General features: G+C 34.5%; 2 protein-coding genes across 3 annotated transcripts in view; both read left to right on the forward strand.

The window, feature by feature from the left end:
- LOC106165766 (DNA polymerase epsilon catalytic subunit A) overlaps positions 1–11,093 on the forward strand; it is a 30,372-nt gene extending 19,279 nt beyond the window's left edge. Inside the window, exons 43-54 of the mRNA XM_087017362.1 lie at positions 231–320; positions 734–818; positions 1,068–1,271; positions 1,536–1,727; positions 2,062–2,133; positions 7,056–7,273; positions 7,567–7,705; positions 8,138–8,272; positions 9,063–9,142; positions 9,592–9,724; positions 10,047–10,156; positions 10,514–11,093. Of these exons, the coding sequence (XP_086873488.1) occupies positions 231–320; positions 734–818; positions 1,068–1,271; positions 1,536–1,727; positions 2,062–2,133; positions 7,056–7,273; positions 7,567–7,705; positions 8,138–8,272; positions 9,063–9,142; positions 9,592–9,724; positions 10,047–10,156; positions 10,514–10,589 (1,534 nt within the window). The 3' untranslated portion in view covers positions 10,590–11,093. The remainder of the gene's footprint in view (positions 1–230; positions 321–733; positions 819–1,067; positions 1,272–1,535; positions 1,728–2,061; positions 2,134–7,055; positions 7,274–7,566; positions 7,706–8,137; positions 8,273–9,062; positions 9,143–9,591; positions 9,725–10,046; positions 10,157–10,513) is intronic.
- Positions 11,094–11,526: 433 nt separating this feature from the next.
- Positions 11,527–25,798, forward strand: LOC106165777 (sodium- and chloride-dependent glycine transporter 1). Of its 2 annotated transcripts, none has more exons than XR_015335427.1 (15): positions 11,527–11,682; positions 16,551–16,734; positions 17,043–17,174; positions 17,972–18,115; positions 18,483–18,666; positions 19,042–19,174; positions 19,513–19,647; positions 19,937–20,040; positions 20,489–20,613; positions 21,071–21,183; positions 21,592–21,729; positions 21,872–21,971; positions 22,560–22,733; positions 23,097–23,285; positions 23,795–23,965. XR_015335427.1 is itself a non-coding variant. In XM_013544137.2 (15 exons), exons 1-15 carry the CDS (start codon positions 11,656–11,658, stop codon positions 23,999–24,001), a joined length of 2,016 nt encoding a protein of 671 aa, XP_013399591.1. In that variant the 5' UTR covers positions 11,527–11,655; the 3' UTR covers positions 24,002–25,798. The 2 variants fall into 2 exon arrangements, 1 of the variants encoding a protein (XP_013399591.1); XM_013544137.2 differs by having other exon boundaries at positions 22,560–22,660; positions 23,795–25,798.
- Positions 25,799–26,053: the final 255 nt, after the last annotated feature.

The following is a 26,053-nucleotide window of genomic DNA, read 5'->3' on the forward strand; positions in this document are numbered from 1 at the left end:
AAAATTCGGTCCCTGTTTAAAAAAAAAAGGTTGACATTAATTGTCCCATTTCTTCAAATTTGTATCAGGATTTTTAATAAATTTAATTACATTTTGTCTATTTATAAAATGCTCCAAGATTTAAAATAATAGCTGACATTTTTATTTTGTGCATGAATAAGTTTCAAATCCAACTTTATGGGACTTTAAAAAAACCTATAAATAAAACTTGTAAAAATTTAATATTTCAGGATATTAAAAAGCATGGTCCAGGGCTGGGTGAGAGATGTCACTCATTACGGCAATGTCTTTGCAGACTATCAAATTGTCCACTTCTACAGGTAAGTTGATAAAAGATTTTAAGACTTGCCATTTTTAGTTGGTATGAAGTTCATTCCAGAATAAATTTCACCAGGAACATTCTGAAATGTCAGAAATTTACTGTTTGTAAAACACTGCTTGGTGGTCTAGAGAAAGTTTGAAATTTTAAATGGGCCCTATACTCTAAATCCTTGCAATATCTTAGTTATTTTGTTTAAAAAACTTTTGCTGGACATGTTTAAGAGAATTTGGCCCATGACAGATTTCTATGTGGAAGTAATGATGTTTAATTAATACTTACTACTTGAATTTCAAATAGTGTCAAACTTCCAGTTATACATTTAATATTGTAAGTGCATTAATGACAATACTTAATTAGTACAAGTCTGTTCAGCCTTGTATATATTATATTTCCAATGTATCATATCTCCAGATGGCTTCGGCATACAGGAGCGTTGCTATATGACCCTGCCTTGAGACGCACCCTGCATAACATGATGAAGAAACTATTCATGCAGGTAGGGCTTTCCTTGTTAATAACTTTGTATACTGAAATACCTTTTGATTGCGGGGTGATTGTAGTGACAGTCACTAGTAACTGATTATGATTTAAAGGTGCTAATATTAAAAAAAAAAGATCATTTTTTGAGGTATACTCCTGGTCTTGTATTCTAATACATGTACATAAGATGATATGAAAAATATTATGCAAAATATCGTGAAATGTTTAAAAAAGTAGTCTGCTAGGTTAATTTTAATATTTCCAGTTGATAGCAGAGTTCAAACGTCTGGGTTCCAACATAGTGTACGCCAGCTTTAATCGGGTCATCTTAAGTACCAAGAAAAGGCGAATTTCAGACGCCATTGCCTATGTGGAGTATATTACCAATAGTATCCGTGCCAAGGAGTTGTATCGCTGTATTGATATCCAGTACAAGGAATGCTGGGAGTTTCTGATGTGGCTTGATGCAGTAAGTTGTTGATTTTGCTTTAATTTTATTTAATATATGTATTCTTTTTTGCTGGGAAAGGGGGGTAAAAAATTCATGAAATATCCTTTTGAAATGACTGTATTACTTACTATGTAAGGGACAGACAGTATTCCAAGTTGTAGCAAGAAAATTAAAATTAGTTATTAGAATATGTTCAGTTCAATTTTAGATTTAGCAGATCACTTTGATTTCCTTTTGTATTTGATTTCTACAAATGTTTTCAAATGGAATATTTATCTCTAGGCAAATTATGGTGGAGTGAAAGGAAAATTTGATGTGCCTTCTCTTACTGAAGAAGAAGAGGCGCAATCACAGCGTGAGAAGGAAAGACAAAAGGAGAAAGAGGGTGATGAGGGAAGTGATGATGAGGATGATGGAGGTTTAGAAAAAGAAGATGAAGAAGTGTTGAACCTGTCTGATGATGACGATGACGATGTGAGTAGTAGCTGTAAAAAAAATTTTTTTTGGGGGGGGGGGGGGGGGGAATAGCCACAATGGACAAGAAAATATTTTAGAAAACTTTCTCTGAATTTCTGGTCTCATAATTAATCTATTTTTATCTGTAGTCACTGCTTGCAGATAATTATGGAAAGATCACAAATAAATTTATGATGCTCAGAAATTAGTTTTCGCATTCTTTTATTACAAAAAATATGTTCCTGTTTCAGTAACAGATAGGACTGGGCAATTTTCTACAGTTGGCAAAAATATCACTTGAGTCTTAAGTAGAGCCATTGATTTTTTTTTTCAAATTTATTACATTTTCTAGCCTGTGATAGAAATGAACTGGAATATAGTACATTACCTGCCAGAAGCTGCAGCCTGCCAAACCAACTTCAACGTAAGTGTTATAATAATGATAATTAATTTCATAAGATAAATGTTAAAGTCATAATAACTCTTCATTTTGGCCAAAAATTGGATTTTCCTGGAGTAAACGGCAATTTTCCCGTACTTACCAATGGTCAGCGACCCCATTCCTGCATTCAAAGTTAATCCAGGGTTTTTTTCCTAAACGTACGGTTTTTTGTTAAAATCTCTTAAGAGATTTTAACTGACAGAGCTCTCTCTGACATCGCATAGTCACTGTTGACCTACTTAAAACCGCGGGAAAAGCAGACAACAACAACACTATATAAGATTCATGAGATATATTCGTCTTTTTGTTAAAAATACATTAATATCCACAATGTGTGCCGTTCTGGGCTTTTTGTTATCCGACGCACTGTACAAAAACTCGCAACTTACGTCTGCGTCCGCATTAATGCGTTTGGCGCCATATGTTATTTTGGTCTCGAATGAACGCGAGAATCCGCGTGACACCATTACGTCATTAGCAACGAATGCCTTGATGAAAGCTTCGAAAGCCCTATTGACAAGCACAGATTTTAGTTTTACTACAATAACGGCCGTTTTAGTGGTAAAATACAATAGAATATATTTCCATGCGTTGTTTACAATGTATTTCATGCGGAATTTTGAATCTCAAAGGAAGAGTTATTATTGCTTTAATGAATTAATAAACTTTTAACTTTTATAAAAAGTTTAAAAATTAACAGTTACATAACTGTCAGTGAGAGTGATGAAGGAAAATGATGATAAGATTTTGGTTTTATCAAATAAAATAATTTGCATCAAAGTTTCCATTTCCTGCCACAGAAAATTCTTCTGGTCCCTCTCTTAAACTGTTCTGTTTAATAGAAAGATCATTATACAGTATGTTTATGGGTTCTGATTTTTTAATCTATGGAAAATTAATATTTTTATGTACAGACACAGATGTGTCTGTACATATTGCCATCATCTGCGTCTGTCGTCGCCGTCGTCGCCGTCGCCGTGCACTTTTACCGATAACACGATAAGTGGAAAACCATTTTGCCTTTTGATTTGAAACTAGCAGAACTGATGAATATTCATAATACGCAGGTCAAGTTCGAAAATCAGCATGATCGGGTCACTTATAGGGAATTTATGCTGTTTTTTCACTTTTTTCAGCATATATGCAGCACCGATAACACGATAAGTGGAAAACCATTTTACCTTTTGGCTTGAAACTTACAGAACTGATGAATATACATAATACGCAGGTCAAGTTCGAAAATCAGCGTGATTGGGTCATTTTTAGTGAATTTAGGCTATTTTTTCTCTTTTTTCAGCATATATGCAGCACCGATAACACCATAAAGGGAAAACCATTTGACCTTTTGGCTTGAAACCTACAGAACTGATGAATATTCATAATACGCAGGTCAAGTTCGAAAATCAGCATGATTGGGTCATTTTTAGTGAATTTAGGCTATTTTTTCACTTTTTTTCAGCATTTTTGCAACACTGATAACACAATAAATGAAGAGCTGTTTTACCCTTTGGCTTGAAACTTACAGAACTGATAAATATTCATAATACGCAGGTCAAGTTCGAAAATCAGCACGATCGGGTCACTTATAGGGAATTTATGCTGTTTTTTTTCACTTTTTTCAGTATATATGCAACACTGATAACACAATATAAGAAAAACAGATTGGCCAATTGTCATTATACTCACAGGAAGGGCCAATCTTACTAAAACGCAGGTTGAGTTTGAAAATCAGCATAATCAGTCCATTATTTTAAAAGGTAATGCTGTTTTTTCACATTTCCTCACATTCAATTCTTAGGCATGTTAACAGTCTCATTATTGAACTAATAAGATACGTAAATGTGTTTGTTTGGCATTTCCTGCATCTTTACAACATTGTTAGTTGATTTTGTAAAAATGATGGTAAACTTGTTAACATGTATTGTGTAATAAAGTGTCAAAAATGGAAATAAACTCATATCATTGCAGTTTGTCAGATGCATTCATCCACTATGTTCAGAATCTCAGAATGGAGGAAGTTGGGCATTTAAAACTGTTCTATTGATACTTTTCCCATCTCATCAATTTTCTTCATTGGTCATATAAAAATGGCAGTAAACTGTTTATTTTGTTTTATGTTTAAAAAGTGTTAAAAATGGAAATAAACCCATTTCAGAACAGTGCTGTATTGTTTACATTTTGGCATTTTCAGTATGTGACTTTGAAGTTCCATGGGCCTGAAGGCTTTTGCTAGTCACATTTTCTGAATAACCATGATACTAATATTTTATAATTAAAAATTGATGGTCATTATGCTGTAAAACATTATGTAATATTGCATGAAAATTTGAAGAAACCCCTATTTTGGGCACTGCTCCCATGATGACCATTTAAGGAAAATCATGTCACTTACTGTTCTCAAACTTACAGGAAAGAAACATGGGACTAAAATACAGCTCCAGTAGGCAATGCAGTCTGTTTGGTAAATTTTTCTGGCAATTAAACAGTTTTTTGTGAAAATTTAATTTTTCACTTATTGGCATTTTCAAGGTGTGACTTTGAAGTTCCATGATCCTGAAGACCTTTGCTTGTCACATTTCCTGAATATCCGTGATACTAATATTTTATAATTAAAAATTGATGGTCATTATGCTGTTAAACATTATGTAATGTTGCATCAAAATTTGAAGAAACCCCTATTTTGGGCACTGCTCCCATGATGACCATTTAACAAAAATCATGTCAATTACTGTTCTCAAACTTACAGGAAAGAAACATGGGTCTAAAATACAGCTTCAGTATGCAATGCAGTCTGTTTGGTAAATTTTTCTGGCAATTGAACAGTTTTTTGTGAAAATTTAATTTTTCACATATTGGCATTTCCAAGGTGCGACTTAGAACCTCCACGGGCTTGAAGACCCGTGCTAGTCACATTTTGTGAAAATCCATGACACTTATATTTTATTATTAAAAATCGATGGTCATTATGCTGTTAAGCATTATGTAATGTTGCATCAAAATAGAAGAAAACACAATTTTTGGTGCTGCTGCCTTGATGACCATTATGGAAAAACCGTGTTACTTATGACTGTCAAACTTTCAAAAAAGAAACACAGGACTAAAATGCAGCCTGAGTTAGAAAAGCAGTCTAATTGGCTTCTTTTTCTGGAAGTTATACATTTTAGTGTTATATTCATTATCTTTTTTGGCATATTCATTGTGGGACTCGGAGCTCCCATGGACATGAAGCCAAATGGTAATCATATTTTCTACATGTCCATCCTATTTATAGTCAATAAACAAAAATTGGTGATAATTATTCTCTAATTTATTATGTATTGTTACATCAAAATTGACAATCTTTTTGCACTGCTACTGCAAACATTATGAAAAGAAAACTGTGCTACTTATTATGATTTTAAACTTACAAGTACGATTTTTAGGATTGGCCTTCAGCTCATGAGAAAACCAGCTCTATTGGATTATCATGTTTATTGTATTTATGCATTTTTTGTGAAATTTTCATTTTTCTCATTCTGGCACTTTCTAAGTATAAACTTGAACTCTGATGGGCCTGAAGCCTTATGCTTTTACTTTCGTCTGTGTTACCTGTTGTGCATAAGTTGATGTTGACTGTGCAGTTAAACATAATGTATTATTGCATCAGGATTGGTAGTCTCCTATTTTGGGCATTATGGTTTTGTGCTTTTCTTAAGGTGTGACTTATGGGCCTGAAGATCTTTGAGTGGGTCAGTCTGTAAATTACCCTTGGGTATCACTAGATTAATTTCAGAGTTATAAAGTCATTTGCTTTAATAGGCCATTAAATGAGATTACGTAAAGCACACTTGTTGATATTTCCCTGTAAACTCCCAAAGGTAAAGCTCTCTGCTAGATTAATAATAAGGAAGCAGTGATAATTATGCAGGTAAATTTTGTTTAATATTGCAAATAAGTTTTAAATATATATATATATTATTATATATATATATATCAAACTGGAAGATTAAAAGTTTGAATAGCAGCTTCATTGGAATTATATTTACCTCAAGCTCTGCCAAGGAGGTTATATTTTCACCCCTGTTTGTCTGTCATCCACATAACACAAAAAGTTATGGACTGATTTTGCAGAAATTTTCAGGAACTGTCGGAAGTGGGCCAAAGAGGACAATGATTAATTTTTGGTGGTGGTCCGGATCAATATTCAATCAATTATCACTAATAATCAACAATTGCTGCCTTGGCAGAGGTCTGCACTCTCAAAGTGCTTTTCTAGTTTTGTTGTTTTCCTTTATAATTTTTTCTCAAACACTTGCATTTGTGACTTTTAGCCCCAGGCAGGCTGTCATCTGCCTGGGGCTCTGCACATTTTCTGTATTTCTACATAAGCAGTTATATTGTTTTTTATGTCTTTAAACATTATGTAATATTATTTTATGCACTGTCATCATTTTTCAAATATTGAGACTTTCATAATGTGAATTTGAACTCTCATGGTCCTGAAACTGTAATCTTATTGAAGGGGTGGATTGAGACCATCTTCTGGGTCTTCCGGAAGACAGTCAGGTTATTAGTTTATATTGACTGGTATCTATTTTTTCTGTTGGAACACCATCAAAATGGAGGATGGATCAACATAGATACTTTGTAATACTGTCAGAAAATATCTCTGGGTCCGCTCCTGTTATTGACCATGTTACCTGTTGTGCAAGATTAAAATTCAGTGTTGACTGACAGTGCTATTATAAGCATTATTAATTATTGCATCAAAATTGACAAAATGACCTTTTTTGCATCTTTATTTTCTGTTTTTTGTCTGTACATTTGACAGCTTTGCTGCCTTGTTTCATTTGTCAGGATCTTTGGAGTTCAGATGGATCCCTAAGCCTCACTCACTTCTTAACAGTTTCAACTGTATCTTTCAGATGATCGTAGCAGGCTACATCCTGGCTGTTTACAAACAAGTCCAGGAAGAGGCTCGCTCTATGACCCCAGGGAACACACCAATCAGGCGCAGGCACACAAGTCAAAGTCAAACGCAGGCCAACCCAGCTGTGAAGTCGATGGATGGGGCAGCCACGCCCGCACAGGTGGAATTTTCTCAGAATTTGATTGAGGGAGATCTTACGCAGCAGATGTTTGGGTGAGTTATGTTTTCTGATTACAATGTATCACGTGTTCATGAACACGGATGAGATTTTTCTGACTTTTGGTGGATTTCAGACTTTTTGGGAGCCAAAATACCACTTTTGAGATCAATACATATCTGCATAGCATTTTTATTACATTACCTTGTTGCTCTGTACAACAGTTAAAAAAAACAGTTCATAACATTTTTTCTTAATTAAACTTAATATTTTTAAAAAAGGAAAATTAATGTGAATAATAGATCAGTTTTGAGATATAAGTTTCAAATTCTATACCAATCTTCTTCAGAATTACCCAGAAAATTCAGAAGAAGATAGCGGGGAATAGGAACACTCTGGGAGATGCTGCCACAGAGTTTCCCATACTCCCAGGATCCCACCTTCCTCTCAGTAATCCAGCTCTGGAGTTTGTCAAGGCTGTTTGTAAGGTACTTAATTCAAAAGCTTGTACTAGATTGAACATTTTAACTGTATGGAATTCAGGTCTTTGCAAAAATTAAACAACTTTTGATGTCTTGTACTTTCTGTGAAAAGGACACCCATTTTTCTGACATACAGTGACTTAGATATGCCCTGTCTTTGATTGTTGCCTTTCCAAAGTGACTCCCAAATTTTAAAATCCATTGAAAAAACCCAGTGAATTTTATGCAGTAATTAATTTTCAACATTGATGTAAATAGTCTTGATACTAGTCTGCCTGTAATTTTATATTTAATTTTTTGGCCATATTTCAAGGTTCACTGACACATGCCCCCCCCCCCCCCCCCCTTTCTCCCCCTCCCTCACCATTTTGTTAAATATGTCTACATTAACCAAAGGAAATATTTTCTTTTCATTTTACATAAATATGCTGTCTTCAGGTTCTGGAGCTGGACTCCAACATCAGTCTCCCTGTAATGAAGATGAAGAGGGACCTGCTGAAGCTGATTGGAGTGGGAGAATTCTCCAATGATGCAGAATGGAGGGACCCCTGTCTCTCATACACACTGCCAGAGGTGAGGTTACATGTCAAATCATGAACTGCTATTTAGACCACGTTCAGATTCAAGTATTGTACTAGCTGGACCAATCGAACTCTGCGGGGAATTATCCCTAAATTGCATTCAATGCAATCAGCTTAATTGTCTGACACGCTAGGGTTTAAAGGGATAATAACTCTTCGTTTCGACCAAAAAAATAAATTTTCCTGGAGTAAACAACAATTTTCACATACTTACCAATGGTTAATGAATCCATTTTTTCATTCAAAGTTAGTCCCTGGTTTTTTCTAAAAAGTTTGGTTTTTTGTTAAAATCTCTTAAGAGATTTTAACCGAGTATAGCCATCAATGGAGGTCATGTGGTCTAAAGACAAGCTCAGATATCAGAATAATAGCTATAACTGCCGTTTTTGTGGTAAAACAATATATTATATTTCTATGAGTTATTCACAATGTTTTTATTGTGAAATATAGATCTCATATGAAGAGTTATTATCCCTTTAATTAAAAACGTGTCAGACATTTAAGCCAATAACATTGATTGCATTTAAAGAGAATATCCTGCAGAGTTGCATCAGCTAGTACAGTGGGTTTATCTGAACATTCCCTTAGAATGTCCTGGATTTATTGAGTCACTATGTGCATTAACTGCCAAGCTTTATTTAGAATCACCCGAATTGTCAAAGGTCCATTCAGTTTGATCGTCCTCCTTCCAAATTGGCAACTTTTCGCTAAACTCGGTGTTCAGTCTAGCTAACAGTCCTGTTATGTTAAGTGCATATTTATGAATCTCTTCTTTGTTTAAGGTGATATGTAAAACCTGTAACTACATCCGTGACCTTGACCTCTGTAGAGATCCATTGCTTCTGCAAGAAGGGGAATCCATGTAAGTGATGAATATTTGCTCTGGAAGTGAAATTCCGTTGTAGGACCCTAAATTATCTTGATACTTGACTAAAACTCTGCAATTGTTTTTCCAGCATTTGCTTAAAATCAAACTTAAGAAAAAATGATGATGCAACTAGAAATTATTAAAGCACTCAGAGAGTGCATATCTCCATCAACACAAATAGTTAACTAATAGTTAACCAATAATTAATTAATGGATCATCACCAAAATCTAATCGCTATTAAATTAGACCATTTCAGACCTATCCTGACAATTCCATCAAAATCTGTGAATAATTTTCCACATAATCTTCCTAACACATAGACAAACTAACAAAGTTATGGAACAAAAACATAACTTATGGGCTGGAGGCAATGAGTACACACAACCAAGAGGTGAATTGTTTGGTTTTAGAAACATATATAGATATTTGTGCTGTTTTCCAGGTCAGTTTGGCAGTGTCCACAGTGTAACAATGAGTACGACAAAGATGAGATAGAGCAAGCCCTGGTAGACGCGGTGCAGAGGAAGTCTATGGGATATGTACTGCAGGATTTGAAATGCAAGAAATGTCATGGGGTGAGTGTAGAAAACAATTAATACATCTGTTTCTGTTATTATATTTGTTTTTTAGGTTATTCCTCAATTTTTATTTTTATTTTTAATTTGAACAATGTTGAATAGCTGTATTTCCTAGTGCAATTTTCTGTGCCTTTGTTCGATCAGTGGTACTTAAAAAGTAGTTCAAAGATTGTAAATTTTTCAGAAGTTTTGTAAAGAGTACATCTTTGCGGTAAAGGGGAAATTGCTGAAAATTTTCAGTTTTTCAGAAAAACAAGTTTAAGTCAATACCTATCATGCCTAATATTATAGAAATAATTGTTCATATTTAATGTCTCAGGTGAAGGAATCCAATATGTCCAAGTACTGCACCTGTGCTGGAGACTTCAGCAACACTGTGTCTCTGGAAGACCTGGGACAAAAGCTTAGAACCTTCAGAAATATTGCAAGGTAAGAATTAAAGAAAACTAGAAAGGCACTCAGAGAGTTCAGACCTCTGCCAAGGAAGCTCAATTTTCTTCATTGATTAATGATAAATTAATAAATGGATCAACACCATAATTTTATCGGTTAATTTACCCATTTCTGACCTATTCTGAAAATTTTATCAAATTGGTCTATTATAATATTATTATAATTTTTTTTTCTAAAAAATTAACAAAAGTAAAAACTTGTGGATTCAAGATTCTAAGTGTACTGTCAGTTTGCCATAAATTTCTGGGAATTAAAATATATTTTTGTTAAGGTGTTTTGTGGCTGTTAAACCATTTTTTATTATTAAACGAAGATAATATTTTATTTTTTCAGTCACTACAACATGGCTCAGTTGTTGGAAGTGGTGGAATGGATCCTAAAGATGAATCCTCAGATAAATACATCATAATCATATTGATTCAGGATTCCCACTGGTGTAAAATTAATTAGAGACTACAAAGGCTTTTTAAATAAAATTGGTGGAGAAGGATGGGACAATTTTCTTAGAGGAACTTATGAAATTAATTGAATATTGTTGAGATATATATCCAAAGGATAATGAGGGATTTTTTTGTGTTCATGTGAAAAGAAGATGCACACATAAGAAAGAAATGTCTAAAGCCAAACTTGTTATTATTTTATTATTTTATTTATTTCGTTAGAATCAGTTAATTTTACTGTCTCCAAATCATGACTTGTCTGTCAAAATGTGCCTACCCCAGATCTTGAGAGTAAATCAGATGAAAAATGAAAAAAATAATATGAACAACCATGTTTCCCAAACACTAACTGTACATTAAGATGTGACAGTACGTGCACATGTACAAAATTACTTCAACAGTGATGTCACTCCTATATCATTTGAGTGAATTTTCACAGATTATCATTAATAAACATGATCTTTACTGTTACAGTATTTTGTTTTTTGCCATTTTATTGCATAAAAAACTGCTACGGTTTCTAATAAGCCTAATTCGGGGTTTGGGTGGGGGGGGTCTTCCATGCTCAGTGCACCGTAGCAATTGCAGTTTCGACATACATAAAAAAATCAGGTTTGCCCTATTTCTTCGCAATTATTTGATTTTCGGGTACAAAAATCCACGTAACTGTCCGCTCGGGAAATACACGTGCCTCTTTTAGGCAAGACTTTCGTCGAGTTTAAAATCTGCATTTTTCATTGTGCGTGTACAACAAATAATAAGTTTTTGTTCTTTAAACGTTCCAAAAGGTATAATGAGTCATTTACAGAGTTTGGAGTATTTACATTACATCGACGGATTTTGCAAAAATGTGGCGCGAAACTCACGTCGCGGACTATTTTGTTCTAGCGCGTAGGTGTTTTAGTAGTAACAGTAATCACGCCTTACGCATTGATGTATGATGTCTGATCTGCAGAGAGACTACGAGGGGAAACTGAAACCGCTCTCTCTATTCACGGATTTTTACGGTTACCGTTGACCTGGTCAACCAGAAAAATGACCGAAGAGCTAACATACGCACCGGTGAGTAGCAGTGTGGTGTCAGAATTTACAGTTTGAGTTATGAATTCCGGAAATTTTAGGAAAAAATATAGTATCTGTCTTGCACTCTGGGAATGTTTGTGGTGATTGTCATACATTATTTACGGATTTTTACGGTGATCGTTGTCCTGAAAACCAAATTTATGACCATGGAGTTAACATACGCATCAGTGAGTAGTACTGTTATGTCAGCATTTACAGTTTCAGTTATGAATTTCTGGAATTTTAGGAAAAATATGGCATCTGTCTTGCTCTCTGGCAAGGTTCTCTCTCTCTCTGGCCTATGTACCAGTAGACTATGTAGGGTAATTCGTTCTAAATGTACTTGCACAAGTCGTTCTTACGTGTCTGATATCTTAAAAACACTGCTTTAGTCTGTTGGTAGAGTTAAAACCATTTTTGTGATTCATTTACAGGTTGTTAATGAGAAAAAACACTAGCGAAATCTCCTCATCGTCTCTTGCATCAGCCTTTAGTGTAGGCAGACTGACCTAAATTAGCTTACAGGTTACTCACACGTACCATGCGTAAAGAGCCTGGTGTTAAAATCACCACAGCTGTTTAAATCAAATCAGGGCAAAACTTGGTTGGGGTCAAGGCCTATACATTTAATGTGCTAACGTTTTCTTGGCATTTCCATGGTTTCTCACACTTCATAATAATAATAATATTGGTATCTTTTAGAAATAAAATAAAATAAATATTAAAAAACCTTCCACCTGATACTACCTTCACCCACAAAGGACATTTTGTTTTTTATCCATGAAATTTGTTTTGTTTGTCTGTCAAACTCTATATTTAGAATGCTGCCTGCATCAGTTTTACATTAAATAATTTACTTGCAAATATCACTAGGCCTACACATACCACCATGCAGTAATCCTTAAAAAAACCTATTCACAGAGATGAACACATGTTTATGTTATTGAAAGAGAAAGAGGAAGGGGGATTAAAATTAAAGAATTAAAGACAATATGAAGTTCAAGCCCTGCTGCAATATTTTAAATCATATAATTGTAATTTTTGCTTTTTAAGCCCCCTCCCCCTCCCCCCCCCCCCCCCCCCCACACACACACCCCTTTCCAGCTCAACATTTATAGAGAAAGGCCACATCAGTATCAAATCATCATGATATATGAAAACTCAAGATTCAGAAGATAGATAAAATTAAGATGCTACTTTTCAAGTGCTTGCCAGTACAGTCATTCCAGCCTAAATGTATGCAGTGTTCACATATACCATGTGTATAATACCTGTATTGGTCATTATCAAAGCAGCACCATCATATATATTTCAGTAAGTTAAAGTGATAATAACTCTTCGTTTCGGCCAAAAAATGAATTTTCTTGGAGTAAACAACAATTTTCCCATACTTACCAATGGTTAATGAATCCATTTTTACATTCAAAGTTAGTCCCTGGTTTTTTTCTGAAAAGTTTGGTTTTTTGTTAAAATCTCTTAAGAGATTTTAACAGAGAATAGCCATCAATGGAGGTCACGTGGTCTAAAGATATCAGAATAATAGCTATAACAGCCGTTTTTGTGGGAAAACAGAATATATTATATTTTTATAAGTCATTCACAATGTTTTTATTGTGAAATACAGATTTCATACGAAAGGTTATTATCCCTTTAACAGAGCTGGGTGTTTGCATGGTCAACACTCGACAAAAAGGGGAACAATGAGATGACATAATATGGAAAGGATCAAATTTCAATTTTATACTGGGAACCCACAAAAGGAGATTTAGTCGAGGTCTTCAAATTCTAACCTTAAGTGTTGTTCAGTACAATCATGAAATTCCTGAATATAACCCTCTGTCAGTGGAATTATATCAGAGAGTTCCCATATTACTAGTACTTATAAAACAATTCTTCAATATAAAGGGATTTGAATGATTTGCATTGTGATAATAGAAACTTTGAACGTGACCTGTACGCTCTATTCATTCAATGAAAAGGTAACTCCATGTATTGAAAAATCTATATGCGGTAGTGATTAAGCAAAATTTCCAAAGTGCCATGGATTTTATTTTGAAGAGCTTGAGGGGCACCTCAATATTATGACTTGCATTTTTGAAAAAAAAAAAATCAAGAAAAATCCTATTGATTAAGCATGTCCATTTCAAACATACAAAATGAACAATAAATAACAGTATTTGAAGAATATATCAATGTCATTGTATGTGGCCCATGAAGTTAAATAATTAAATGAAGCACTATGATGGTACTTTAAGTTTGTTTATCAGTATTCATATAGTGTGTGATCCAGTCTAAACTAGTTCAATTATGACAACTGAGGTAAAAACATGGGACTGTTTTCAGGCCAAATATAGCCAAGTTGTTTTTGTTATGATTTTAAATCTATTCCAGTCCCACGACTTTGATGTTAAGGAGTGGGCACGACCAAGATAAGATTGCTTTAACAATTTCTTTTCCTCTCCTTCCCATTTTTTTTTATTTATAAATCCTCTTAAGATTAAGGCCCGTGCATATTAGAGAGTAGGATTTAATATCATATAATTATATAGTGCTGTTCTCTCTTTTTTAGCCCATGAGCAAGACACAGTTTTAGAAGGCTGTCGTGAACAAACATATTTGGACATTAGATGTATAAGCCTTACTAAAAATCACTGTGATAATTCCTCCTTTTTTTGTTACCAATGGGTGAATATCTTGGGTCTGGGTCATTGCCCATTTCAAGGCAACTGTATCATATTTTGTGACATTTTTTCTTCAGTGTCAAAGCATGCCTCATCACACAATGATTATCACATCAACTTCTGTAAAATCTGCCCCTATCCAGACTGCACTGCCATATTGTACTGTTTGATATCCCATCGGGTCATGTTTTTCTCTGTGGTTTTCTCAAGTTCATCAACAAGCCAGGCGGGGTGATGAAGGTCATGACATTTTTACCAGCAGTACACACATACTGTAATATGTAGCTGGTGTATCTCATGTTTATATCTAAGCTGATCTTGGAGCTAGCTTTTTCATTCTTACTTCTTTTAAAATGCTTTACATCATTTTCTCTTATCTCTTGATATTTTTTTCTTATCAAAGGGTAATAATAAGTAATGTTGTTTTTTATTTGTCTCTTAGATTTTCATGAGCAGCTGAAAATTCTGAAATTTGCTTGTATGTAGGTTAATAAAGAACTCTATGTAATCTGGTATCAAGTCAATAAATCAAGTTGTAAAAGGACTTCAAAGCTATCCACAGAAAGTGCATTGTGATAAGGGAAGTTTATATTTGGTTAATAGCTTTTACTCATGAAAGTGAACAGTAGCAGATAAAGAGAAGTGTCCTAAAATATTTTTTTTTTCTTTTTAATGAGGTAATGACTGCTGAATACTGAAGTACCTGAGAACTTTTAACACTAAATCTGGCCCATTTTAGCAGTGTCTTGCTTTCAATGGAATGTGGCTCAACATTTCATTGAAATTGGACTTAAACGCTAACTTACTGGATAAAATTTGAGTAGAATTTTGATCGAAAATTTAGACTTGATTTAAGGCAAAAGTTACATATTAAATTCAAATTAGTGCAACTGGACTCTGCTGACCCAAGTGTCATATCTGAAGTGTTTTCAGCATCTTAGTTTACTTAAGTTAAATTAATGTTCTTGTATGTTTGTTGACCTAAACACCTACATTTAAGATTTAATCCACAACCTTTTCACTGTATTTGATAATCATGATAAGACTTTCTTTGGTAAACAAAACTGTGTTATGTCCTACCTTGAACTGGCCAGCTCTTAATTGTACTATCAACTGTTATTCAGAATAATTTAATTATTTTTTTAAATGAACATTTAACAAGTTTACTCTTGAAAAGCAGTTATCGAAATGGAAATTAACAACTCTGGTTAAAAATGTTTAGAGTCAGATTGCTCCAAACTTGCGTCTGCATATTGTGAAAATCCTAGATCTGATATTTTTTTAAGGACATGCGCACAAATACACAAACACACACACGCACACACACAACAAGAGCATGCCGATGTAGCAACACTGCGTCAAATGGCAATATTTATTCCTACATGGTGACTCACACTCATCAATGTTTGCATGTCCTTCATTGTTAAAATAGCAATAAATTTCTCATTATCACCTTAATACAGAAAGTTGGAGATGTAAAGGTCTTTTCACGAAGAGCGTTATATCTTACTAGCATTCTATGTGACATATAGCTGTAGATATTGATAGGTTCTACCATATAACTATACTACAGGATCCTGAACTCACTCTCAAAAGTTTGCCCCCCACCGTTAGGGAGAAGTTTTACCTGGAACGTGAGCTCTTAAACACAGTAGAAATATGTCCAACTAAAGTTATTGGGTGGTGTTGGGCTCCTTTTAGGTGTTTCTTTATGTTTGACAGATCAGGGGCGTAACCAGGCATACGCACGGATGCACTGTGCGTACAATTTTTTGAGCCAACCATGATATTATTCTCCACAAATTCAGTGTATTTTTCACGGAATATAATCGTACCTGGGAATTTTCAAAATCTGTGCGTACAATTTTAAAAGGTCTGGTTACGCCCCTGCAGATGGGTAATTACATACACGAAGCTGACATTCTCTCAAAGTCTTCTGCTATAAATAAAACACTTAAATATAATGCTTGACGTGAAAATGCCTGATGATAATTCTGTAATACTAGTTTACTAGTACTAGAATTTTCCCTTGTCTATATATTAAACAATTGTACCCATTATTGAATAGTTCAGATTGCGGATATTTAGCATGCACGCAGAAACCAAGAGGAAAAAACTTCTTTAAAACTTATATTTCTCTTGAATTGAAAAATATGAAAAATAACATGAAATTGTTGCACCTTCCAGACAACAGAAGAAATCAAGGACCCAGAGAAGTCCCTGACCACGGAGACCTCCGAGGATGGGGATGAGAATCAAGAGCGCGGCAACTGGGGGAGCAAGCTGGAGTTTGTCTGCTCGTGTCTCAGCTTCGCTGTTGGGCTGGGAAATATCTGGCGGTTTCCTTACATTTGTTATGTGAATGGAGGGGGTAAGAAGAACACCATCCCCCCCCCCCCCCCCAAGTTGTTTTATGAAAATGCTATTATATAGAAAGAGAATGCGCACAACATGTTAAAAGCAATCTAAATATCTAGAAATACATGTACATGTATTATGGGATATAGCAAATCAAGTAAAGTGAAATTTTCTCAGAATAAAGAACATCATCTGGCTAAAAGATTAAGTAGAAAAATCTATACAAGAGCAAGTATCTCCTTCAGCACAATGTACTTGGTCTTTCAATTTCTCGTATTATATATTATAAGCCTAGCTGAAGAAAGGATCTGTCCATTCCAGGTGCCTTCCTGCTCCCTTTCACCATCATGTTGGTCCTGGCTGGGATCCCCCTGATGTTCATGGAGTTATCATTTGGTCAGTATGCCAGCCAGGGTGTTATATCAGTATGGCAGGCCAGCCCTCTGTTTCAGGGTAAGTATGTCAAGGTCAGGCCGTAGCAAAGGTCATATGAAGGTCAGGTGTTGAGGGCAAGTCAAGCACATACTTATTGCATGTTGAAAAGGGTTTAAAGTACATTTTATTACAAATTATTATGATCTGAAAAAATAGAAATGTCATAAGTTTTGTTTTGTTTTTGTTTTTTCAATCAATGTCTGGTTATATAGTAAGATGTGTGAAGATTCAGGCCCTCCTTATACCTGTGCCATAAAGACAGATGAATAAAAAAAAAGTCCACACAGACACTGTATACCTGGCATGTCATCGTCACATTACCGACTACTTCAGCACTTATTAATATCCTTCTTGTCTTTTTTTAATGGCCATTATCTCGAGTCAAGTGTGTGTAGATTTAGAAAAGACTCCAATTATATCTACAAAGAATTTTAAAGAGCTGGCAGTGAACTTTGATAGCGAGGAATTCTTTTTAAGTGTGTTCAGAGAAGTGAAGATTTATATGTCTACTCTACTGGTGTCTTCTGTTTAATGAGGGAGTGATTTAGACATACAGTGATCGTTTGATATTTTAGAGGGTGCGAGTGGCCTTCTGACATTTCTTTTTGATGCATACAGTCCCCCTACACACACCTTTATTAGAACAATTATGAAGAAATAAATACTTTAACTTATGTGTTCTTGATTCATAGTACTGTTGTATTTATTATAAGATATAAACTGTTATGAACTGAACAAAATGTTCAAAGAAGATCACTTGTAACTGTACTTAACTTCAGGCTTTTTAAAAAAATTATTTATTTATTTATTTGCAGGTATTGGGTATGGTATGTTCATGGTGTCTACCTTCATAGCTCTATATTACAACATGGTGATAGCCTACAACATTTTCTACCTCTTTGCTTCCTTCAACTCAGACGTACCCTGGAGGTTTTGTGGGAATGAGTGGAACACGCAAGGTAGGATGGGACGTCATCATAATAGTCCGTTGGAGACAACAGATTCATTGCTGTGGCCATCGCGGAATATAATTCTATTTTGGTTGAGTGAAACGTTACCTGTTTAAAAACAAATAAAAGAAGAAAGGAAAAGAAAGAACATTTAAGGTTCAAGATTGATTTTAACTATCGCTTGACATAAATCCATAGTTGTTCTATAATCTACAGAGACAAGATAGAATAAAAAAATGTATATATAAGTCTGATGTTTCAGTTAATTATATTTTTCTGTATTATAAATTATGTGATTATGCATTATGGAATTACAATTCCATTTTCCTACACTCTATGTAGAGAGAGAGCTTATATACTGACTTATATTTTCCAGCATGTGGGGTACTGAACAAAGCAGCAGAGAAGAACTGTACAGCTTACAATGGCACATACTTCAATGATACATGTTACAGCATAGAGTCCCATGGCTGGGATATATACAACTACATCCAGAATGTGTCTAATCTGACGTCAGAGGAAGAACTGAAGAGGGTTAATCCCAGCGATGAGTTTTTTCAGTAGGTATTTGTTATTGGCATTTCAGTCCTGACTTGTTTCAAACATTTTATCCTCTCAAGATTATTTATGTAATTATACTAACTTGCTTGCAATAAAAAAAGCTAAAAAAATACCAACATTTATACCTGAACCTAATTTATTCTTTGCCACTGCCGTCTTCAGACAAATCTTGTTCTTGTCCTGCGTCTGCCCTGTTTCCTCCATTTTATTCCCAACTGACCATATCCAGGTTTCCTTGGTCCTTCCTCTTTTCCTCTTGCGTGTGATGTCCACTTCACAAGTGGTGCCAACCTCATCATCCCACATAATGTCCTCTTCTCCCCCAGTGGTGACCGCCTCATCACCAGTAACAAACTAGTTATAAATATTTTCAGTAACTATGTGTTGGACATCACCGAGGGTTTCCATGACATGGGTGGAGTGCGCTGGCAGCTGGCACTGTGTCTTCTATTGGCCTGGACCATAGTGGGTCTGTGCCTTATCAAAGGAATTAAGTCTTCTGGAAAGGTAGGTACACTGGACCATAGTGGGTCTATGTCTTATCAAAGGAATTAAGCCTTCTGGAAAGGTAGGTAACCTTAGCTAGCTTTAACTGACAAATATCACATCTGGCTGAAATGAAAGAATTTCAATAACTTGTGTCTTAAAAAAATCGATGGTGAAGCAAAAAAGTGGATTAGTGGACAATTTTACCTTTTAAAACAAGTGTTAAAAACAACTGTAAGTCCAAAATTAATGCGTAATTTTAGACTAGTTGTACTCCTTTTAAGTGGGGATACAAAATAATCTAGATGCTGTAGATATTAATACATTTTTTAAAACCTAATATTAATACTTGATTGCAGGTTGCGTATTTCACAGCATTCTTTCCCTATGTGGTGCTGCTGGTGTTGCTGATACGAGGCCTTACACTTCCGGGCTCTGTGGACGGAATTAAGTATTATGTTACGCCTCAGTGGCATCTGTTAGGGAGAGCAAAGGTGTGTGTGTGTGCGTGCACGCACACAGGCATGCATGCATTTTTGTATTGCTTATATTGTTCCCTTAAAAACTAATTTAACAATTCTGAGCAAAAAGTAGGTTTTAATTCAGAAACTGTAGTGTGTGTGTGTGTGTGTGTGTGTGTGTGTGTGTGTGATTAGTAATGGACAGGTCAGTCTAGGTAAAAAAAAAAGCCTTCATATCTGGAATAAATGAAATGTTTGATATTAAAGAGTGGACAGTATAACAAATGATGTATTACATAGCATTTGACATTTCATTTCCTAGGTGTGGAGTGATGCTGCTGTCCAGATATTCTTCTCACTCTCCCCAGGATGGGGTGGTCTTATTACACTGGCCAGTTATAATAAGTTCCACAATAATTCTCTCAGGTGAGTGGTAGTTTTGGTAATATAATTGTACGTAAGCATAGAGATGCATGTGTGCACTTCTGCTAGCACACATCTTCATACCCGTAACTCTGTAAGTAAAAAGACAAACTTTTTAATTGTAAACAGTGAAAATGCATTTCTTAGATAAGTCTTTGACTTTCATTCAGTGTGAATGATTTTTCATTCAGGGATGAGGTTTTTCTGTCTAATAGAAGATTTTGAACTTTTTTTTTTGGGTTGGACAATGCAAAATACTTATCGAATTTGGACAGACTATTTCACCTAGAATGGGGTTGCAACTTAAATTTGTATAATGTGAATCACATAACTAGCATAGTTTCTATGCTACAAATTTTTGTCTTCGCCTTTAATATTTTTATCATAACATAAAAAATAATGTGTCTACAGAGTGAATAATCTGATATGGAAATGCCTGTAATGATTTTAGGGATGCTTTCATAGTTGGAATCGGTGACTGCTTAACCAGTTTCTTTGCTGGTTTTGTTATTTTTGCTGTGATTGGTTACATGGCACATGACCTTCAGGTGGACGTCACAGAGGTCGTATCCAAAGGTGAGCGTTGTGATTCCGTCATTCATGGGAATCTTTAAAAGACCTTTGGAGACATGCATAATATTATCATTTTCAAAGATCACTTTATTGAATGTATCTGTTATTTCTCTGTATGTTAAAACTAAACTGATGAACTGTATTTTCCAAAAGTGACTTTAAATTAAGTATATTCAGAAAAAGTGGGATGTTTAGAATTTAAAACTAGATTTTATTTTTGTTTTTGTTCTTGGCTGAGAACTTGTCCACCAAGTGCATACTGTATTTCTGATTTAAGTTTTAACTTACAAGTCACGAAAACTTTTTACGTTATTAGGTACTTTATTGTAACCAAATACACCATGGAAGTGGTGATTATGTACAATACAGATCACAATCATTCACAAAATATGATAAATACAGTACCTTGACTTAATAAATAAAATTAATAATTAAAACATATTTATTTTCTACAATTCAGGTCCAGGTCTTGCATTTATCGTATACCCTGAAGTTGTCAAACGTCTTCCGTTGTCACCATTCTGGGCCATCAGCTTCTTCCTCATGATGATCACACTGGGGATGGGAACACAGGTAATACACTGATATTTTGATGGAAGTTCATCTGTGTAGTTTTTTGATTATGTTATGAGTTTAAACTGTTCAATTTTTACACTAACTTGAGCTTTACCTTACAAAACTTTCAATAACTACTGTGACATACCGTGTAGGTTAACATTTTCATATGTCTCTCTTTATAGACTCTTTTTAAATTATTCTTTCCCCACTGAGGTCCACAGGCTGTAAAAAGCTTTAGGAAAAAATATTTTTGTTCGCGAACTTTATAAAGCGACCAATGAGATTTTTAATTTTCAGAAGTTCTTAATTTATATAACTCTGAAGAAAGGAAATTGAGGGGAAAATAAAGTGGAATGACTCAAAATATTATATTTATTTGAATGAGTTAGAGGAAGCTTTTTTTTTTTTTTTTTTTTTTTGTAGTTTGCCACAGTGAATACAATGCACACCACTCTCTTGGACTTGTTCCCAGAGAAACTGAGGAAAGGACACAGACCAACCATAACTCTGTCAGTCATTTGTGGAGTGATGTATTTACTGGGACTCACCATGACTTCTAAGGTAGGTTACAAGTGCTGATATAAACCTACTAGTTCTATAACTCATACGTTGAGTCATTCATTGTCTCTTTTCAGTTTCTGTATTGTGTCTTTCTCAGTGTCTAGTTATATAATAATAATAAAAATAATACTATTTGTTCCAGGGTGGTCTTTACATGCTGACACTAATGGACAACTATGCTGGAACGTACTCCTTGCTGTTTATTGTGATAGCTGAATGTCTGGCACTGTCCTGGAGTTACGGTAAGGAGATGTATCTGGAGCAGTTTAGCAATGATTCACAAGAAAGAGATTTTTTTTAATTGGCTTAGAGATCCCAGAAAGGCTTCATTGAACCTTTTTATCCTTCATTTTTATGATTGTTACATACCTTTCAATGGCTTTGCATTTTATAAAAAGAATGCTAAATTCATTTTACTCAAGATGATTTAAATCACAGCTCCCCCAGCTTCCCCCTGAAAGACATCGTCACCAGTTTTGGGAAGCTGAGATTCAAAACAATATATTTTTTAAAGAACAACAACAACAAAAAAAGGTTATATCTACCTTAGGCTTCGTTCACATGCAATGTCTATTTTCTATTTTCTATTTTCGGTATGTCTTATGATCACGGTCTGTGCACTGAATATCCCGCCGCGTAATTACTGGCAGCGCGAGCCAGTTACTTATAGTAACTTATAGTAACTGGCTCGCGCTGCCAGTAATTACGCCGCGGGATATTCAGTGCACAGACCGTGATCATAAGACATACCGAAAATAGAAAATAGAAAATAGAAAATAGACATTGCATGTGAACGAAGCCTTATTCATGCTGTTTCCTGTCTTTTTTAGGTTCTGATCGATTCCTAAAGAACATCAGTCAAATGATTGGGCGACATCCTGGTATATATTGGAAATATTTGTGGCAGTACATAACACCCTGTGTATTACTGGTAAGATTCTTCATATCATCCTGGTATATACTGGAAATATTTGTGGCAGTACATAACACCCTGTGTATTACTGGTAAGATTCTTCATATCATCCAGTACAAATGAGTTTTTAGTCTGTGTAATTAGAGAAACTGGGAATATTGTTATAACTTTCTTCACATTTTTATTTAATTTTAGATATTATTACAATGCATTCACTACTTAAATGGTCACATAATATCACTCTTTTGTTCTGAAACATCTTTAAAGAAATTGTGTTATATTTCTTTTTACATATGGTTCTGCTTGAAATCACTGTAGCAGTGCAAATAGAAAAATGAAAAATGAGCGACTTTTTTTTGTGCAGACAGTGGTATTTTTTATCTCATATGAGGTCATTTGCAGAATTAGGATGAAAAAAAAAATAAAAGCACATTTTCTACTATTTTCCCTTCAGTTCATCATGTTCTTCACGTGGTACGACTTCACTCCGTCCTCGTATCGTGATTATGTGTTCCCCGTTTGGGCAGATGTCCTCGGCTGGATGGTGTCCTTGACCTCCCCCCTCATGATACCTATTGTTGCCACGGTGATGATCATAACGGCACGCAGGGACCAAAGATATCAACATATGACTCTGTGGCAGGTATGGTTCAGTTACGCTTTCGATTTTTTCTTTACCCATGATTTTGTATAATAATGATGATAAATCGGGAGTGTTGAATGATTCTCAGAGATTTTTCGAATTTTTTTAAAGAGACCATTTATGGGTCAGAAACCTCATTTAAAAAAGTTGGTTACACATCCAGTTGAAAGTTTTAAAAGGCACATAGTTTTATGAACTAGTTACAACACGAGTCATCCTATGCATGCAATATACAGAAGCGTAAGTATATCAGGATGCAGTTGAGATATAATTTGCCTGTTGCATGTTGCATACAGTGGATTGATGACGAGTAGTTGTAATTGACTTATATCACGGCTGGCACTTCAAACAATAAGATGAAAATAGAGGCAAGCCTGTATGTGAAATACAAGTGCAATTATCTTATTGTTTGAAGCACTAGCCGTGATATATATATATATATATATATATATATATATATATATATATATATATATATGTTGCTCTGTATTTGGTAATGTTTCTTTCAGATCATCAAAATGCTGACGAGGCCTACAGAAGCCTGGGGTCCTGCCTTGGAGGTTCACCGACGAGAGGCAGCGGAGAGCAGCACCCGTATGGTTCCTATGGTCGACATGAGCACCATGAACACAAATAACACTGTCGAGAAAAATAATTACAAGAACGAGGAATCTGACGCCAAAGAACCACTCACAAATGGAGCGGTTGATGCGTAGGAACAGTGATCAATTTCAGTTCTGATACTGTGCAGTAAGCCTCCAAAGTCTGTAACATTCATAGTCAGTGCCTCATATCAGTACACTCGGGGTCTCTGAAAAATGACTGCTGTGCTCAGTAGAAAATTTTAGAAGATGTGTGAAGGGTACATTTAATTACTTTGATATGGTTTTCAGATAACATCTAAGTTTGTAAGAGGCATATTGGAGAATGACTTGGTTTTAGTCGATGATTCAAGAAACCAGCAAAGGAAATTAAAAAACATGTTAAGTTATGGTTTTCTGCGAGATGTAAATTGATGCAACCAAGATTATTTATTTAATGTTAAATGTGTAAATTTATTGACTGTTATATTCAGCTGAAGGCTGTGCATTTTCTATGTTCCTGAATCCAAGATTCTGGTGGACGATTTATAAAATTACTTGCAGAGTCATTAGTATATAATGTCCCCACCTTCTTATTGAAGGAGAGGAAATTTTTGGAGTAAATCATGTTTGTTTAGCAAATAATATTCCTCCACATTTTTTTTTTGATGTGTAAATGTGTGTAAAATATAGAGGTATAATATTGCTGAAGGGTACATTAGAATATTTTGAATGTTTTAGTAGAATTGGAAGAAATGGAAATATTAGAATCTCAGTGATGAACAAAAAGTGATAGCTGCTCAGTTTCAGGTTTATATTTTTAATTGGAAACATTTTTTTTTTTGTGTGTGTGTGTGTGTTTGAAATAATTCTGTTTGTTGGAAAATGGCAACTTGTCCAACCTGTTAAAGTGAAGTGAGCATTAACATGTTTTCATGTAAAAGTAATTTCACGTGTACATATAACGTATGCGTGTGCATTGTAGATTCATGTCTTATTGTACATAATTATTTCTAAGTGTTATCAGCATGTTCTATATTATTCACACCTAGAGACTCTTTTATGTGCAAATTCTTTTAGTTATACTTGTTTTTACCAAATGTATTTCTTGGTATACAGAGCCAGTGCTTTTTTTATTTACAAGGAGTTTCAAGGATTTATATTTATATTTGATTTATATCTGTTATGCTTTAGGAAGTGGAGAAGCATTCTAACATTTTCTCTTGAAATTGATGCATCAGAGGTATCAAAATTGCTTTGATGACTATTTATTCACTTGTTTTATTGGTTTATTTATATCTTTATCTTTTGTAGCTACTGGAGTAAAACAAAAAGCTTGTTTTTATGTTGTGTACAGCACAGAAAAAATATGAATCATCATATACAGTTGTATGTGTGATTATTATTATTATTATTATTATTACATAATTGCACATTAGAACATGCTAATTGTCATTAGGAGTAAATAAAGAAAATGTATGGTGTACTGTGCATGCCTATGCCTTAATTAAACTAACTAAAGTGTTTGTTTGGAGGATAAGTTATATACATGTGCATGTAGATCATTAAAAAATATATTTGTGGCCATGTAAGGTTGTAATGTCTTCGTGTATGAAGGAAGAGGGACCCAAAGTGAGTCCCACAGCACAAAACATTACTACCCAGTAGATATTAGATGCACTTTCAGCATTAATAGGTATCAGCTTCTTAATGTTATTGATGTATTATTTGATTTATGTCTCACTGTGTGCCATAACACAGTAGTACATGTATATTTCAATATACATCTTATTTTTGTAAGAGCTCCATCTCGAAACCATCAAGTGTTTTCTGGAGTATTGTTACATGTGGTCTTTAAAAAGTGAGATGTTAATTTTATGGAATGAAATTTCTTAATATGGTGCTAAAATGATTCCCAGTTGTGCATTCAGACGAAGTATAATCTGGAATATCTTGAATCCAGTCTCAGCCACCACAAACTTTTGAACTGGTAATTCTGTAGTCTTCCACCAAGCAACAGGTTTATGTAGATCATTTTTCTGATATTTTTATATATTTGCCATTCACATAGGATATTTGCTGAATTGATTTTTTTAAAGTTTATTAATTAATTATCTTCTTTTTGCAGAGGAAGGTACCAGGTGATTTTAATTTAATAATGGATTTTTAAATATCTTGAAATTTTAA

The sequence above is a fragment of the Lingula anatina genome, chromosome 7, assembly GCF_051362555.1.
Source record: "Lingula anatina isolate TDL-2025a chromosome 7, LinAna3.0, whole genome shotgun sequence".
NCBI classification, from domain to species: domain Eukaryota; kingdom Metazoa; phylum Brachiopoda; class Lingulata; order Lingulida; family Lingulidae; genus Lingula; species Lingula anatina.